Here is a 17,983-nt window from a genome sequence, read left to right as displayed (position 1 = left end):
CTTCATTGAATTGAAAATTTATTTAATTGAAGGTTTTTCAAACAAAGTTTTCATTCGTAACTTCACTTGTTAGTTTGCAAATTTGAGTGCATTCATCTCTTTAAAAGTTTTTGTTAATGAATCAATCACATATACGTTATAGTGTATACATGTTTGATTTACTAACAAAAAAAACCTGACTAAAGTTTGTTTTGTTTTTTCAAACCAGGAATCGTTAACACTTCCATTGACTCGATTCAGACATTCAGTATTACTGTTGAATGTGTAGCTCGAAATGTATCCAATGAATCAAATCAGGTATTAGCAAATGTTAATAATTATAACCAATTAATTCATATTTCTTTATTAATTTTTTTGTTCGTAACATTATTTACGATCAATGGTTTCTTTGTCTTATAAGCCCGCATCAATGGAACTCAGCTTCTTTTGATCAATTGCTTTGATGTTTTTATATTAAAAGCAAAATTTAATGAAGTTAGAGAAACATGTTCTCAATTAAATTCAACATCAACATTAAATTTAATTAAATTTTTGAAGGTTTCGTAGAAAATAATATGATTTGTACATTGAGTTCAAAACAGTGGTAGTGGTCGTCAGATATTTAATTTCAATTGAAATTGTTTTTTTTATATAAACTCTATTATTGTTAAAAAAAAACTTGAACTTGCCGACCCTTAAGAATATGCTTTTAATATCCTGTATGTTATTTGGCTAAATTCAAGGACGTTGCTTGAAAACTATAGATCATTACGTATTAATGGGACAAATAATGGAGACGGAGCAGTAAAGTTTGTTGATCTGAGGAAAAGTCGAGGTTAATAAACACATTAAAACATAATAAACATACAAGAATCAATTTATGTCAATTGTTCCATTGTAAGAGGCATCGACGCTTAGCTAAAATTAAAGTACGACCGCAACTGAAAAATGTACGACCGCAATAACTACCACGAATGTGTTAGCTAGTAAACTGCTCAGTTTTTTCAGAGCTGATCAAACTGCTACAACCAAATCTATTTTCTGTTGAAAGCTAACACACCATCAAAAGTAAACTAAATTCCAGTATTTAAAAAATGCTCAAATGTATGCTTTTCACCAAAGCATCGATGAGGGGTAAAATTGAATAATAGTTTCCTTGCCGAAAATGAAAATAAGATTTACCCATCGATAGGGTAGATTGGTACACACGAAGAACGAAAATTCGGAAATATATCACACACACAACGACAAAAATTTGTAATCACAACACAAAACAAAGCGAAGGGACATTCAACAAGGAAGAGGACATTAAGATTTTGAAATATTTGTATGGCTTTCTTTCGCGTGCTTTCTCAGAACGTAAATTACGGTACACATACATTCTTCCATTCTTTCCGCACAAACGCTCTTCATGTGTACCAATCTACCCTTTATTACATCGATGGATTTACCTCTCATTGCTGCGTAAAATTCGTAAAAAATGGTTTATTAATTAAATTGCAACAAGTGCCAGCAACACAATATTTTTGTTAGAAATTTATTAATTCTTTAAAAGAGTTGTAACGCGTTAGAGTCGTCTCTCTTTTAATTCACAAATTCATGTGCAAAAATTGAAAATTTGAGACCACTCCATTTTCTTAGAAATGGTTATTTGTTCACCAATGGAAGAAAAGTTGGAAATTTCATTTCGAGGATGTTGGTCAAAATGAAATTTCATACTTTTTTCTCGAGGTCAACAACGTTTTTTGCAACAAAGTCTAGCGAAGTCTCAGCTGAGGTGAGAAAACGAATATACTGCTTTGGTTTTCCCTTGAGTGTAAAGTGGCTTTCTTTACACATAGAGAAAATAAGAAAATTGGTTTAGGCTACAAAAGCATGTAAAGTGTGTAATGTGATTGTTGATCCAACACACAAACTTCACACAAAGATTCGACTTTTCAACTTTTTATCCATTGTCATGTAATAGTTATTTATACAACCGAGTGATAAATGCTTTTTTAGGCACTGGATATGAAGATTGTCACTCGCGGCCGTTGCCCGAGTGTGACGATCCACATCGTGTGCCTAAAAAATCATTTATCATCGAGTTGTATATAACGTTTTTCGCAATAAAGGCAACAGAAAGTCCTACTTTTCGTCACTTGTTGCGAAAATAACTATTTCTCACCTGCGTCGTTGAAACGTCTTTTACCTTAGCATGTCATTATTACCCACGCCCTACGTTTCACCCCCCCCCCCCTTTAATCTCAATTTATTTTATTTTTACGAGAACGTTGCTTACTTTATTGAATATTTGTCATAAATAAGAAATGTGGCGATTATGATCCAGCTAGAAAGTAATCCTTATTTTTATTTATTTATTTTATTATTGTTTAAATTTATCATTTTTTCTCTCTTTATTTTCAGCAAAAGATTCTTATATTAGCTGTGTAACAAGATGATTGTAAGAACAATTACGTCGAACAGGTGATTATATTGTGAAACTTATCGGTTTGACCTCAGTGATATACTAAGTAATATATAGTTTTCCCATTAAATAAATATTTATGGAATTTTACTGCTATTGAAAAACGATAAATCCAAAATTATAAAACTGAGAAGTTTTGAAACGTACTACCTGGAGCCCATCGCCATGAATCGTGTGGGCCAGGAATGTACGTAATATTTCCAGCCGAAGATCTATTATACATGACATACGGTGCCGCACTACCTAGAATTAAGCCTCGACCAACTCTGGACAACCTGCGTGACCCACTTGTTCCCTTTGGCACTAGGCCCTCCTCTCCCACTAGCAATGTCTTGACATATTCCCAAGACATTTATCCCATTTCCTCAACCTATGCCAATCAATCATTACCTAAAGAAATTAGTACCCGTCCCACTAGTGCCACACAAAATGTTAAAACGGACGCATTCGGTTACCCAACCTCACGTTTAGAAAACAATCCGCGAGAACATACACCAAGTATTCATGTGGAATTTGCAAATCCTGGCACCACATCCTACAACCATAATCCACCTATCAACAAAGAAAAAGACGAAAGCAGCAAACCTAAACACAGATTCCACTTAAGCTTGGGACGGCTAGGACGTTCAAAGCAGAGTCAAAAGGCGGAACCGGCTCGTTTACGTGATGTAACCGAGATTCGTATTGCAAATCCAACATTTACACGAGAAAATTTGGTGCAACGAAATTACGATGCGTTTTTTGAATCTGGTGAACCGGTTTACTCATTAGAACGACGAGCTCCATTCAAACCGACACCCGAACCCGAACCACCTCCATCCTCAATAATCGACCATCGACCAAATTCTCTGAAGTTTTTCAACAAACCAAAACCTTCAGTAACGTTCCGATCGAAAAGCGCTGAAGTACCGGTATCGGTTGATGTGCCCCAGAAAGGTGACAGGTGCCCCTCTCAAATTTTTGGTTTGATTTAATAATAGTATTTAAGTGAGTTTGGCTTTTCGTTTGGATTTGTTTGACGATCATCTGTTTTAATTAACCATTCATTGAATTCGCTCATAGATTATGAGTAATCATTTTCATTGATTTAATGTGAGTGCCTTGTTTCCCGTAAATAATTCATCGAAGGTTCAGCGCTGAGTTGAGAGTCTAGCGGAATTCAAGAGCATTTTCAAAAGTTAGTGAGCTACTAGAGAGTTTAATAATCAGCTCTTTTGTTATTTGCTGAACCAGCTACGTCAGCAACTACCGACATATTTTAGATTGCATATTCCCACGGAAATAATACACAAAATCTCAAGTGTCAAGGTCTTGGATACATTTTCCGTGAATTCTTTTTTATTTTAATTGACGTTCCAAGTGCAAAAATACCTCAATGGCAATATATCGAACAAGCTATTGAGTTATTCAATCATTTATTGCTTTTCAAGTCAACATCACGATTCAAATATTTGAAGACAACATTCAAATAACTTAAACTCAAATTTATCGCGCATCGTTTTTTTTTCAGCACCCAAAATTTGTGTACACAAAAAAAGTGCTGGCAACGTGAGCCCAGTACGACCGACGTCGAGCCATACTAACTGATCATTCAAAATGATTTCAATAATTGAACCTAATAATGATTGTATACTAAAAACACGTATTCTACAATCCTTACATTAAGTCAGTACCCAGCGCAAATGGTCCACCTGTGGCCTAAGTGCAAGCTTTTGACAAGTAATTTTATCTGCTTTACTATAAAAAATAATAACGAAAGTAATTAATGAAATTGGCCAAAATAAATAATAATAAATAAAAGTGCAAATAATTGCATAACAAAACCTAATAGTCTATTGTACGTACGATTACTTCGCACAGGACTAAAAAGTGCTGAAGAAATAATAAAGTGTAATCGTAACGTCAAATGACAAATATTCATGTTTCACTCGATTTCGTTTATAGAATCAAGTAAATGAAAAGTATCCTTCAACTACATTCGGCAAACGCTAATACGAGTATAATATTCACTTGACTGCACATTGTCAAAGGGAGACAGACAGCTGTATAGATATGAATAAGAAGAGGGTACTCTCATTTCTACATTACGTTTCTCATCCTATTTGCATATTATATAACCGATTTTTCATTTTTATTGTGATTTCACAGCAAATATTTTGTGCATATTCCTGTCTGAATATGAATATTTTATCGAAATTCCATTATAAATGTATAATAAGCGACAGCGACCGATGCGAAGGATTTTTTTCCTTTTTTCATTTTGATTATTTATGTCGCTTCTTCTTCTTTACGTGATCTCTAAGCTCTAAGCAAAAAGTGCAAAAAGTACCTACGCATAATATACATTCTGTGAACAAAAAAAAACATGTTAAAAGATAAATCTTGAGAGTTGATTAATATTCCAAAGTATTATTTCTGTAGTATCTACGCGAGTCTCGAATTGATTTTTCTAAATCCGTTTTTGTAATTTTTTTTATACTGCTGATACGGCCATTCATTGACTAATTTCGAAGAGTTAATGGCCATACTGTGTGGTTAATTTATCACTTTTTATTTGATAAAATTATTCACGAAATTTACGGTAAAAAAAAACACTTTTTTTCTAATCGACATGTTAGTTTTATGCTAACAGATGTGCATCTTCTAAGATTATTGAGACCTTTTCAGACTCTGATATTGGAGGTTGTACGTTTACTCTTACATTTGTAAAATTATGTTGACCAAGGCTTGAGAGTTGCCTTGACTGTATTGTATTGACTTAACAAAGAGCTCTCAATTTGGTTTCACAAAACAAAATGCATTAAAATTTGTTGTGGTCTCAGGTTACTCTTTCGTTAGCAACTTTTAAATGAGTTATCGCTCGAAAAATAGTACGAAAACCACGAAACAGAAAATGTGTCCGTGAGTGCAAGCTACTCAAAAATACACGAGGAAGTTTACGAGGATCCACAGTAGAACATTACTGTGTTGCCAAGCCCGGACTGGCCATATGGTGAATTCGGGGAATTCCCGATGGGCCTTTTGGATTTTTGTATGAGAATTTTTAATTTGTGGCCCTTTTTAAATTGAGTTGCATGGAGCCCCCGATGGGCTTTTTCGAGCCAGTCCGGTACTGTGTCTTGCTGTGAAATTTTTTGTTGAGAGGCGTGAGACGGTTGTATATCGAGCCGAAGCCGAGGAATGCATCCCAATTAATGAATTACGTAGCAGCATCCAATGTATTCTATTTTACTGCCTACCACATGCGAAAGTCGAATTTCACATAAAAATTCACCAAAAATGAACCGAAAATATTTCACATGTAACCATTTTTGTAAGTGGCAAATTGCTATGTAATATTTAACATTCGCGTAGGGCAGGCAGTAAAATTTATTTCTGCTATACCGCAACCGATGTTCAGGCATACCTACAGTTCAAAAGTAATCGATCATTGTGTGTTTTCAGTGTAAACTGACAGACTTTGAGAGGGCGCCAAAAATCGAAATGGTACCGGATTTTCCTTAATCTGTCAAGGAAAAATATAAAAAATATTTTTACCAAATTTTCAATTTTTTGTATGTTGGTAATCTAATTTTCCAGATTTTTTTTTGTTTCAAAGAAAAATATATTCTAGGCTAAATACACATTTTTAAATGTTTTAGGCCTTTAGCTTGTTGAAATGTTTACATATTCGTTTTCAACAGCGACATTGATTCATGTTATTACTGTTACTACTCACGCGCACGCGATAATACAAAAAAAAATTAAAATATCACAGTCCAGTGCAAAGATAGAGAAGATACCCAAAGAAAAGAATTCGCTCTATTCTTCTGAGAAAGGTTTCGGAAAAGTGACAAAAAAGTGTGTTGAAATGAAAACGGGTAGAGTTCCGTCCGATGAAGGGTTTTTTGTTACAAGTTACAATCAACTAATGGTTTGAACATATTCGAGTAACAAGAAAGTAGATAAATGACTCTGGATATTCGTAACAGTTTTATCTAAAAATGTTCATTTATGTTATCGCAATTGAAAGTTCAAAATATCATTAAAACTTTCGTTATGTATGATTTTCTGTATACGAATATTTTCCATACACTCGTTGGTTGTGCATGGGATTTATGCATTAAAAGTTTTTACTATTTTATATCTCATTAAATGTTTGCTGTACAAAACAGTTTAACGTCAATTTCATTGTTTTGATGCTATATTAAATGTGGTAAACATTAAATGCATCTTGCGCAGCGCGCACAATCGCCAACAACAACTTTCTTTTACATTTTCATTGTTTTACTTGAAATTCATTTCAGGAAATCTGGTGCGGTTTTTACTTCACTTCTATTTCCTTTTGTTTGTATTTTTTTTTTGTTGCTATTGCTTGGAGTCATGTACTTTCTTTGAGTTTTTCGCTTTTGTTTGTCGAATTAACTATCAGGTTAATGAAATTTCTATTTTCATTTTACAGACTCACCAAAAAGCGCAGAGCGTAGACGTTTGTTTGGGTGGAGAGGTGCTCGTGGCGGCTCTCTCAGCCCATCAGTAAGTATGGCCACACCATCCTGTATATTAAGAGATTGTACCCATCCAAACCTCAACGAGACGATTAAATCACACAATGCAACTACTTTCAAATTAGTCAAAACAGGTGAGCAATTTATTATAATAATGTACTCCGTCCAACGGAGCCAGTAAGGGGTTTAAGCCAAACGAATTATATATCAATTATGTATTAAGTAATTTGTTATACTGATGAAAGCATAGTAAAAGATTTCTGTATGGAATTTCATAATTAACCCGATTCAATATTTATATAGTTCCTTTTTCGGAGCGAAAACGTTAAAGAAGCAAATGGGGAATAATAAAGTGGTTCATTAGGGTCTATAATACGAGTATAAAGAATGAATGAATGGATGTGTACATAATGTTATTATTTGTCTAAGTAAAGCTAAATGAAATTATATAAAAAAATTACATTGCTTTTACTTTAGCTAAAAGTTTTGGAATCATCGGACCTCAGTAATTAGCAATTATGCAAAGTAACCATCGTCTACGGTTTCACATTCATGTAAACATTTTTAAGGGCACTCACATAAAATGTAATAACACATCCGAAGGAAATATGTTTTGTCTGCCGTCCCAAAGAGAATACCGACATAATTCAGAAAAATTTAATTTTCGCCCCATTGTTTGAATTCTATATTGCGTTAATTTCATGTGAATTAGACCTTTTGGTATTGTTGTAAAGTGTATCCCGAGTAAAAAAAAAAGTTCTCAGAAAGCCGAAATCGATCGATTTCCGATTTCTCACTGTCTCAGTGGAGAAAATTTTGTATGAAGCTAAGGACTGAGAAGTCTGAATTCGTTCGATTTAGGCTTTTAAGAAGTCTCACTTACAATTTTTTTTTACTGGGGTATCTAAGCTCTGCACATTTTACATTTTACTTGCATGACACTTGTTTACTTTGTGATATTTTCGACCTCACCCTTAAATTTTTAGCCCCGTACGAAGTACTGGGGGCTTATAAGATTAATATGCCGTTTGTAACACGTCGAATTGGAAGCAGACAGTAAGGGCAAAGCATTTGGTTATGTTCATAGATGACGAATCCGCAATAAAAAAAATGTCCGTCCGTCCGTCCGTCCGTCCGTCCGTCCGTCCGTCCGTCCGTCCGTCCGTCCGTCCGTCCGTGACCCCTCTAGCTAGAGTAAATCACAACCTTTTTTCAAAATTCTTTTTTTCCCCGATTGGTATCGACAAAAGTAAGGTCAAGTTCGAAAATGGGCATGGTAGGGTCGGCCCCTCCAGAGCTAGGGCCCTATAGGTGTTTTTCAGTCTTTCGACGATATCTACCGAAATACGCACGCAATAGCTGCTTGTGATATATCAAATGAAAGGTATTGACGAGTAGAACAAAGTTGCTGAACATTGTTTTTGGGTAAGATGTAACGTGGGCTTGTTGGGAGGGCTCAAAGGTCGTTACTCGGCCCTAAGTGTTTTTTGCACATAAATCGAGTAAATCTCATCCGATTTTGCTAGATTTAGTTTTTTATGGAAGGTAATTGAATACCGAAAAGAACGTGACGAAAAAATTTTTAAATTAGGGCCCTTGGACTAAGGCCGCTACTCGGCCCTAAGTGTTTTTTGCACATAAATCGAGTAAATCTCATCCGATTTTGCTAGATTTAGTTTTTTATGGAAGGTAGTTGAATACCGAAAAGAACGTGGCGAAAAAAGTTTCAAATTTGGGCTCTTGGACTAAGGCCGCCACTCGCCCTAAGTGTTTTTTGCACATAAATCGAGTAAATCTCATCCAATTTTGCTAGTTTTTGTTTCATTTGAGAGATAATTGAATGCCGAATAGAATGATGGCAAAAAAAAGTTTCAAATTTGGGCCCTTGCACTAAGGCCGCTACTCGGCCCTAAGTGCTTTTTGTACATAAATCGAGTAAATCTCAACCGATTTTGCCCAATGGAAAGTTGGCAAAAAATTTTGGGTTTCTAAAATAATGTCGTAAATTGTTGGTTTTATTTGAGAGGTACTTCGTACGGGCTTTCGTAATTGCGCTATGCGCAATTTTAAAAATGAAAACTTTCAGTAAATTTGACAATTCCCAACTTGACTTGCATTTTGGTAACAGACGCATTAGAGGGTTGTAGACGTATTAGGGTTCCGGGCTTATTAGGGCTACGGACGTATTATGGTTGCGGACGAAATAGGATTACGGGTTGTACGGGGCTAAGTCGCAGCAAACGCTCCGACTGTTCTGATGCCTTGTTTAACATTAAGCCTATCCGTTTTGCTTGTGTTTCTCTCTGCTATGAAAATGAGAAATGACAAAAATTAATTAATAAAGACGGAATAACCGATTAACCTTCGTTTTTATTTGGGTAGTCGGGACATTTGCCTATAGATTGCCTTCTATAATATAATAAATATCGTAAGATCCTTTATCGACAGAGAAACAATATTTAGGTGAATTTACAAATGAAAATTCTCAAGTTTGTTACAAGCGAACACACTCAGTCCTCCAATTTTTAATTAGGAGGTTCCGAGCCTTCAATTTTGATACAAACCAAATACTAAAGCGCCATCTCGTTTCATTCGAATGAAACGCGTGTGATTATTCTTAATATCATTATGGTTGTCCTTAATGATAATAGAAATTCGAAAGTCGCAGTCGGATAGTGTTAGAAAAATTTTGTTTTTCTATCTTCGGTAATTTCATCAAAACCAAACCTAATTTCGAAGAAGTGAGACCAAGTTTTCATAAATAGTGTAATGATTGGCTTAATAAACATAACTTCGTGTGAGTCTCTTTTTTGTGACAACTTCAATATTCTATGATCTGATCTAATTAATATTGAGTTTTGCTGTTTTTGCATTAACAGAAAGTGTACCTCTAATGGAACTATCTTGAACTTCTGTTTTGCCTTGCAAAAGTAAATTCAATGTGAACAATCAGTGTCGAATTCAAGTAATTTACTCAATGTGAAACCACAGTCTTGACAGTTAAGGTTCTAATTAATTATTCGTGACGTGAGTTTCATGCCATGGTTTGGCAGTTTTATATACTTAGTCATGGTCGATTTTACTTCATTTTTTGGTTTGTGTCTAAACTGAACGCTTGGAGCCTCTTAAGCCACACCGATTAAGTAGCAAAACCATTTTGTTGTAAAGATCTGTCTACCGTTTTTAAAAGATTCTCTCTAAAAAAATATCTGTACGTGGAAATATTACTCCACCTCGACTCGATACCAGATACCTGTTTCAAGTGGTAAGCTGCATAGCCTATGCATGCAAACAATTTTTTAAAGTATCTTCGTGAAAAATGCATTGGCCCCTTCATTGCCATTTTTACAAAGGCGCAAAAACCACCCTAATTGCACAGTTTGCTAATAGTGTCACCCTACCAAGTTCTAAACTACTTTTAATTGCATGTTCCGTTAAAACTTTTCTGCTGGATTTTAAACGTAATTTTCAGTTTTTCCATTACATGACGAAGTGGCTGTAAAATTGTCGTATCGATTACCCTTTCAAATTCTTGACTATTATTTTAGTGGTATATGAACGAGCGTGCTAAACAGTTTTTCTGCATAATATAAAAGTAGTTGGGTTGTAAAATTCGCGAATTTATCGTCTGTGTCGGAGATCAATAAAACTTTCTGAGCTCAGACATTTGTTTAACATTCGTGGTTATTAAACGGTTATTCAACTTTTCACTACAGTTATAGCTTCGCTAAGAGCTGTAAAAGTAGCATTATCCTATCATCTTGAGAATCGATTTATTTCACGTCTTCATCATTTTACCTTTCATTTTTAAGGGCGTAAAAAAGATAATATGAAAATTAACATAGAAAAAATGTGCCCGCTTCCAATTTATTTATTTATTTGGTAGGAGGGAAGTGTCATATCAAGTAAAATGGAACATAGAACCTTTTATTACAAGAAAAAAGATATTTAATTGAAGATACCGTTTTTCAGTCAAATACCTATTATTAGAAAGGCTTTTACGTTTCGATGTAACAAGCCTGTTAAATTTGCGAGAAAACCTTTTTCCAAAATGAATTGCAATTATTGAAAATTGCGGCTTAAGAGTTTCAGAAAAAAAAAAGGAGAACGACATGAATATATAGCCTCCAATTTCAATATTATCACGAAATGGCTTGACATATATTTGCAATATTTTTATGTTATTTTTGATGCCAGTCGTTGATGTCTCCGTTACTCATATAACATTTGTAGCTTAGCATCAATCAATTTCCATATTCTACCGAAAAACATAAACACACGTTATTGACTCATGTCATAACTTACTATTGGATTTCAGGTACATAACGACGTACGTATTCAAAAATTCAAAACAAGAATACCCTTTTCCAGAAGAACGACATTAAATTTTTCCTGACTTTTCCATTGTTTCGTTACATCGACTCCCTCATTATTAAAGCCTTGCCGTTCTACTATACTTTATTCAAACATGTTCGTCGCTTTATATATGTGAATCCAATTTCTCCGTATAGTTGTAAATACAAAAACCCAGGGCTCAACAATCAAACACGTCTTACAACACATAAAGTTGGTAAATTTATTCCCATGAAATATACATACGAGGAAAAAGACATTGGATTTCATGTGATATATTCGCACATTACCCATATAATTTCCATGATATAAAACAATATTATTCCGTATTACTACCGTTTTTATGTTGCACCAAGTCTATTTCAGTATGTTCTTCTTTCTTACGTAAACATTTACATATATGCGGACAACATTAAAGTCTTGCTGGAAAAATATAAAAAAAAGTCCTGCGAAAAAATGTTGGATTTAATGGGTGCTGTTAGTTATCATTTATCAGTGCAACACACACCCATTTGTGGAGTACAAGGCAATGCAGTAATATCATAAAAAATATATCTTCAGCTTTGGGTGACTTATAATCAACTTGTTAGCTTCAAGAAACATGCTGTAACAATAATGAAATTTCATTTAATTTTTTTTTTAATTACCCCAAGTTTTGTGGGATATTTACGGCTGCATTATAAAATATGAATGGTATGAAATGGTGTAGATACATCAGGGCTTTGTCGGAAAGCTCAATAAAATATTACAACAGTTGCTATATGAATCGACAATTTAATATAAAACTTAGTTGATTCCAAATGGCAATTACATTTCTATATTGTTGACGTTTAATCAATATTTTCCATTAAATGCTACACCGGTCTGAATGAGCAGTAAAAAAGTCTCACCATCGTATATGCAATATTCAATAATTTATTATCAACATGTTGTCTATGCAGACAATATTGTTTAAATTATTAAAACGTTCTGGCCACAACATTGTATTAAAACAATACAAGGCAGGTGGATTTCGCTTAAAATTTACATGTTCTAGATCCCAATAGACTTATTGCGCATGTGGCTCATAAATATAGTGTTAGCCACTTTGCATTATTCCATTCTTTTTTCCCTATACCACACATTCCAATAATGTCAATTTGTTATGTTTTATCTAACATTCCAATTTAATATTTCATAGTATATTACGTCCTTGCTTGTAAGTTTGTACTTTTGGAAAGTGTTAGATTTGCGAAATGAGCCTAAGGCGATAGGAGTGATCGCACAAGTCAAAACAATAACTCGCAAGCAATTACATAAGATATTTCACTCAAAAGCGTGAGGTAAGGTTAATTTTGCCACTATACACCAAAGTTGTTTCTAAACGGTTAGATTGGTGAATCAGTAAAAATGTTTTACAAGCTTACAAACTCGGCTACGCCTCGATCGGTAAATTTCACACAAAACATGTCATTTCCAACATTTGTTCCATTGGTAAGTAATGTAATGTAACGGGCTTATGCACGGTAAAGTGCACTTAACATCACTGTTTACGGGTAAAAATCAATCATTTTGTTACTTCAAATGTTTTCTAGTGTTTGACGAAAAGTCTTCGTTCGTTTCAAAATACATTTTGCATTTTGCTGCATAGAACAACCTCTAGGGCAATTGTTTATTTTGGTCGTCTTTGTCGACTAAACCAAACGCTTTGAAATGGTTATGATGTTATGACTTTCTTGTTAAATGGTACCGTCTGACATTTTTAGTTTTCTCCTCTACTACAGTAACTTTAGCCATCTCCAGATAAAAGCTCTCAACCAACCTGAACAATGAAGCAAACAAAAAACGAGAAAAATGTTGCATATTGATTAATATCAGTCGTTGTCCGTCATCAATACATTCACGGGACAGAAACATAAATAATCAAACCACCGGAAGTAGCCGAAGGTCAGATAGAACCATTCCTGACCGGTGCGGGACAAAAATTAGTTCTCAATATAACGAGAACATTATTTTGTTAATAATATTTTGCGGAAATGTTGTTTGAGATGGCAATAAATACAGGTCATTTTATTCGTTTCGCATGACAACCCAACATTATACGACACGCACTTTATGTATACAACAACGTATGGTAAAGTCGATGTCCTATGTTTGAGGAATAGGAAGAATTGGTTTGAACTCGCTGATAATTACTATAAATCGATTAATATTTCATTTAGCTGTGGTGACAACAAAGCCTGTTTACTAAGTCATCAACTTCATTACAATATATAGTTATAACAATCGGTAGTATAATTATGCAGAATTAACATTGTCAAAGAAGTATAATTGCAACAATTTGTAACAAAGTGAAAATTTTGAACGACTTTAAGGATGTTATTCTCTAATTTACAAAGGAAATCTTGACATCAAATCAGAAGTCTTAATAAACGAAATTGCACAACTTTTTCAAGTACTTCGCTTCTATAGTTGGGATATAATATATCGTTCAGTGTATTATGTTTGAACAAGCAGTAAAGTCGTATTTATATGAATCGATAACCGGGAAAAGAAAATATCATGTGTACAAAGGAAATGCATGTTACTAAAAGAAATTGTTTGATATAAAATCAATAAATATAACTGGAATTGTTCACTCAACACGACACTTTACGTCTATTTGTTCATTTATTTATGGAAAACGGAAATTTTAAATGAAAAGGTACAAAGACATATAGAGACGCACGGAAGAATCAATTTAATTACATGATGTAAATGCGGGCACAATGTTTTTAATATCGAAAAGTGAATTGATTTTATCGCACACGAATCCGCTTATAATTTCTCGATAATGAAGTGCCTGTTTTATGTTTTTTTGTTATTTTTTTTCTGTAGAAATTCATAAAGCTTTTAAGAAGCTTTTAAAAATTATAACCGTAGCTTCTTCCTGCATATTATGGTAATTGAGTTTTGAGTGTAGTATGGTATAAATATTCAGTGTGGTACAAAATTTGCTACTTCAGTCAAACAATAATCCCCTGATAGAATCAAACCTTGAACATAGATAGAAAAAAACTCGTTTATGTCTGAATCAAAGATTAATTTTACCCAGTTACAGAATAGATAAGCAGATCTACATTTCCATAATAAAAAGAACAACAACAAAACGTTGAAACGACGCATAATCACTATTATTATTTGTCGTATTTATATACTTTTGCAAGATTTTATCACACTTGACTTGAGCTTTTTCCTGATATAGTCGTTTTTTATAGTTATTTATGGTTTCTCTTTATTCAAGACTTAATTTAGTTTGATCTTCCCATCTGTATATTTGTAGATACAGTCGTAATTTTGTATTTAATGCAAATGTATTACGTATTTCGCATAGAAATAAGTAAATTGTCCTATAAAATGTGTGCAAATAAATCCTTCTCAAATAGATTTATTTAACAAATCAATTTTATTTCCATTCATCTCATCAAAATTTGTTCTTGCCTTCAACTTTACTGTCTATGCGAATAATGTTGAAATTTCCATTCTAACAGAACTGAGATTTTTCATTTTTATTTTACTCGATTAATCAAGAGATGAAGACATTTTTATGGAAGGATTTTGTTGTTAGCTCTTTTATCATTGGAAATGTTTACCCGTTTCGCAGGCATTTTAATGTTTTTTTTAAGGTTTAACTTAGCCTGTTATTTGACTAAATTCTTATACGGCAACGAAATCAGAATGAAGATTTTTTACACTGATCGGTCAGCGGTATTTTTCAGATGTCTGTTGGTCATTACGTGTACTTTCGAGTAGGCATGAGGATATTTAATTTGTCCTTGACGATTTTTAGAATAAACTAAACTCAAAATAAGGTTTTACGCGGTTTCGTGGGGTTTGTTTGTTTCTATCGTTTTATTCGTTTCACATACATGATTCCATCACAGAACAGTGGTATCTCTCTTTTCATTTCTTCCATTCCACCGGCTCTCTTTACATTTCTCCTGCTAAAAGCATAGAAAACGATATGGAATGAATATAACTCCAGAACCATAAAGCACGTAAAAGCTTTATTTGAGGTAAGTTTTTAGCTGGAAAAATGTTAGATTGTTTTTGAACCTAGTGAATATTTGCGACAGTGATTGCCGTGAAAAAGTCTCACCATAGTAGTGACAGAATTAGTGATTTTTTTTTACGTAGATGCTATTGGCAGGCCATTTCACCTGCAAGTAGTCTTTGTAAAAGGTAAATTGCTATTGGCAGGCGCCTGCCAATAGCTGGTGTAAAAGAGAAAATGCTATTGGTAGGCGTCTACCAATAGCCTCCGTAAACGGGAAAACACTATTCGCAGGCAAGTTCGCCTGTCAATAGCATTTTGTATAAGGGAGATGCTATTGGCAGGCGCCTGCGAATAGTCAATACGATTTTTTTTATGCGTATTGATTATCCAAAAAATATTTTTTTGTTTAGATTCATCAACTTTAGTGGCATAGAGCATTCAGCCAGACTGAAGCAAAAACCTTATTAATTTAAACAATCGCTTAAAATTTATGTCTTCATTTTCATGATAGAAATGTCGAACCTAAATTCCATGTTCATAAAACAATGAACGGCATATTTCAAAATGATATCACAATTTCCATCTCATGCTTGGGAAAACACATGTAACCCAAAATTCCCTTCTAAATTGTATAATGGAAAGCAATTTGATTGTCATACGATAAGGTTTTACGAAATATGAAAATGAAGGCTTGTCAATTAAAATTCAATTAAATTTTGGGACCGAATTTACGAGGCAGGGATGAGATGATAGGTGGTATCACTTCAAAATTCATATAATAATCGTATGGAAATAATGCATCCACGTAGACTAAATTGAATAGACCGATGGACAGTTCTGGCGTTAATATTGGGCGTGTAATTTTATAGAACATATTGTGATAGGCGATGATGTAGATTATATGACGCGAAAATTGACTTTGTCTATTTTAGTCTGAAGCATTTAAGGCAGCAAAATAATATTCTGATCGCTGGACTGATAAATCGATTATTTTTCGCTGAACCGCGCCATTTATTGTTTATATTTTTTGGAAAAAAACCGGTATCTAAGCTGCTTATTAATTAGACTCCATTACCAATTTAAATTCGGAAGATCACGTTTCAACGGACAGGTTGATGATGCTGGTGATGGTTTTTCAGATTCAGACAAAATGCTAAAAATATAAAAGAATAAATAAAAATTTGAATGGAAAATACCGGAGACTTGCAGCTATGTTAGGTGTGGTCATGAACAGAAAAAAACTTGTTTCACTTTCTATTGAAATATATAAATCTGCTATCTAAGCTTCTAACGAAGTTGTTTACTTATCGTCATTATTGAAAACAGCATGCTCTCCTTCCCATTGTACTTCGTATTTTTATTTCAATTAACATTTCGAATCAGATTTCATACTTGGATAATTACAAGTCCTGTTAAGTCAATATCAACAGTTGCATTTGCATTTAACACCGACCAGAGCAGCAAGCAGTCGCCTAAAATGTGCTTGTTTAACAGGAAAATACTTTCTAGCTCTCCACACACACAAGAGACTCATTCATTTTGATTTTATCATGTTAGTACCTTGCTCGTAATGAAATTTTAATGAAAATAAATAACTAAAAGTTAGAGGAGGATGTATCAAAGTGTAGGTGTAACATGATAAACATCTCCAAGGCAACAAGTGCAGAAAGAACTATTTTATGAATAAATTACAATTTCGTAGAAGGGTAAATGGGATAAGTCTGGAATAGTAAATATTTGCAAAAATCTTCAGACAATCTCCTTATGAATAATGTTACTGCACAAGCATAACGACCTCTTCATGTGTTGAAACATTTATAAAGTAGGACGAGAATGCTCTAATGTTAGAGGTGTTACGGGTAAGCAAGGAAATCAAACAAGCTTAAAATTCTAGACCTTCGAAAATCAATTATGTCTGGTTTAAAAAATAGTTACAACTGAGAATGTGTACTGTATACTATGTAGATCGTAATACCAAACACTTCAATGCTTAAGATTTCGTGAGTACAATCCATACGTTTTTATAACGACGACATCCCAATGTATAAATCACTCGTATCAGAAATCGCATATAGCTCGCTAATATTGAAAAACAAGGAAAAGTAGGAGCTTAATACTGAGGGTATGTTTACAAAAATGATTAGTTCGATTTATAAGTATAACTAAGTGAAAGTATGGTTTCCAGTAAGTAAATATCCTTCTCATTTTTTTAATTTAATTTTTGATCCATAAACGCATTTACGATACGATTTGGATTTGTTGATTGTTATGAAGTGGTTTGTCGCTATAATCATTTTTTCACTGTTAAGAGATTACGATACGTTTACCCTGGCTTGTAATACTATGCACATTATGAAAAATGAAGTAATAGATTTGGAAGAAATCTCGTAGATTACTTAGATTACTAAGAACAAATGAAGGAATAGATCCGACACATCTGATATATTTTCCGTCTGTGAAAGGTTAACACGAAATATAACAAATACAGCTCAAGGATTCATAGAATGAACTAATAACTAAGTTTTCTCTTGGCTAAACAATTTCCCGCCTGGTTTTATTGATTTTATCATTGCAATCACTGTATGTGTTTATAAGTTATATAGTCGAAGCATTAGGTCAGATATATATGATTATGAACAATGCACGGTTTGTAGTAGAGTACATAACATTTCCATAAAGGTA

General features: G+C 33.7%; 1 protein-coding gene across 2 annotated transcripts in view; it reads left to right on the top strand.

The window, feature by feature from the left end:
• Positions 1-7,025, top strand: part of LOC119083397 — a 51,846-nt gene extending 44,821 nt beyond the window's left edge. The window contains exons 3-4 of one of the 2 annotated variants that reach the window (XM_037193113.1): positions 2,386-3,389; positions 6,888-7,025. In XM_037193113.1, the coding sequence (XP_037049008.1) occupies positions 2,632-3,389; positions 6,888-6,912 (783 nt within the window). In that variant the 5' untranslated portion in view covers positions 2,386-2,631 and the 3' untranslated portion in view covers positions 6,913-7,025. Of the gene's footprint in view, positions 1-2,385; positions 3,434-6,887 lie in introns of both variants that reach the window. The other variant, XM_037193112.1, reaches the window with a different exon arrangement.
• Positions 7,026-17,983: the final 10,958 nt, after the last annotated feature.

This window comes from Bradysia coprophila, unplaced genomic scaffold (genome assembly GCF_014529535.1).
Source record: "Bradysia coprophila strain Holo2 unplaced genomic scaffold, BU_Bcop_v1 contig_617, whole genome shotgun sequence".
NCBI classification, from domain to species: Eukaryota; Metazoa; Arthropoda; class Insecta; order Diptera; family Sciaridae; genus Bradysia; species Bradysia coprophila.
The sequence above is the reverse complement of the archived record's forward strand: the minus strand, read 5'-3'. Positions and strand labels throughout refer to the sequence as shown.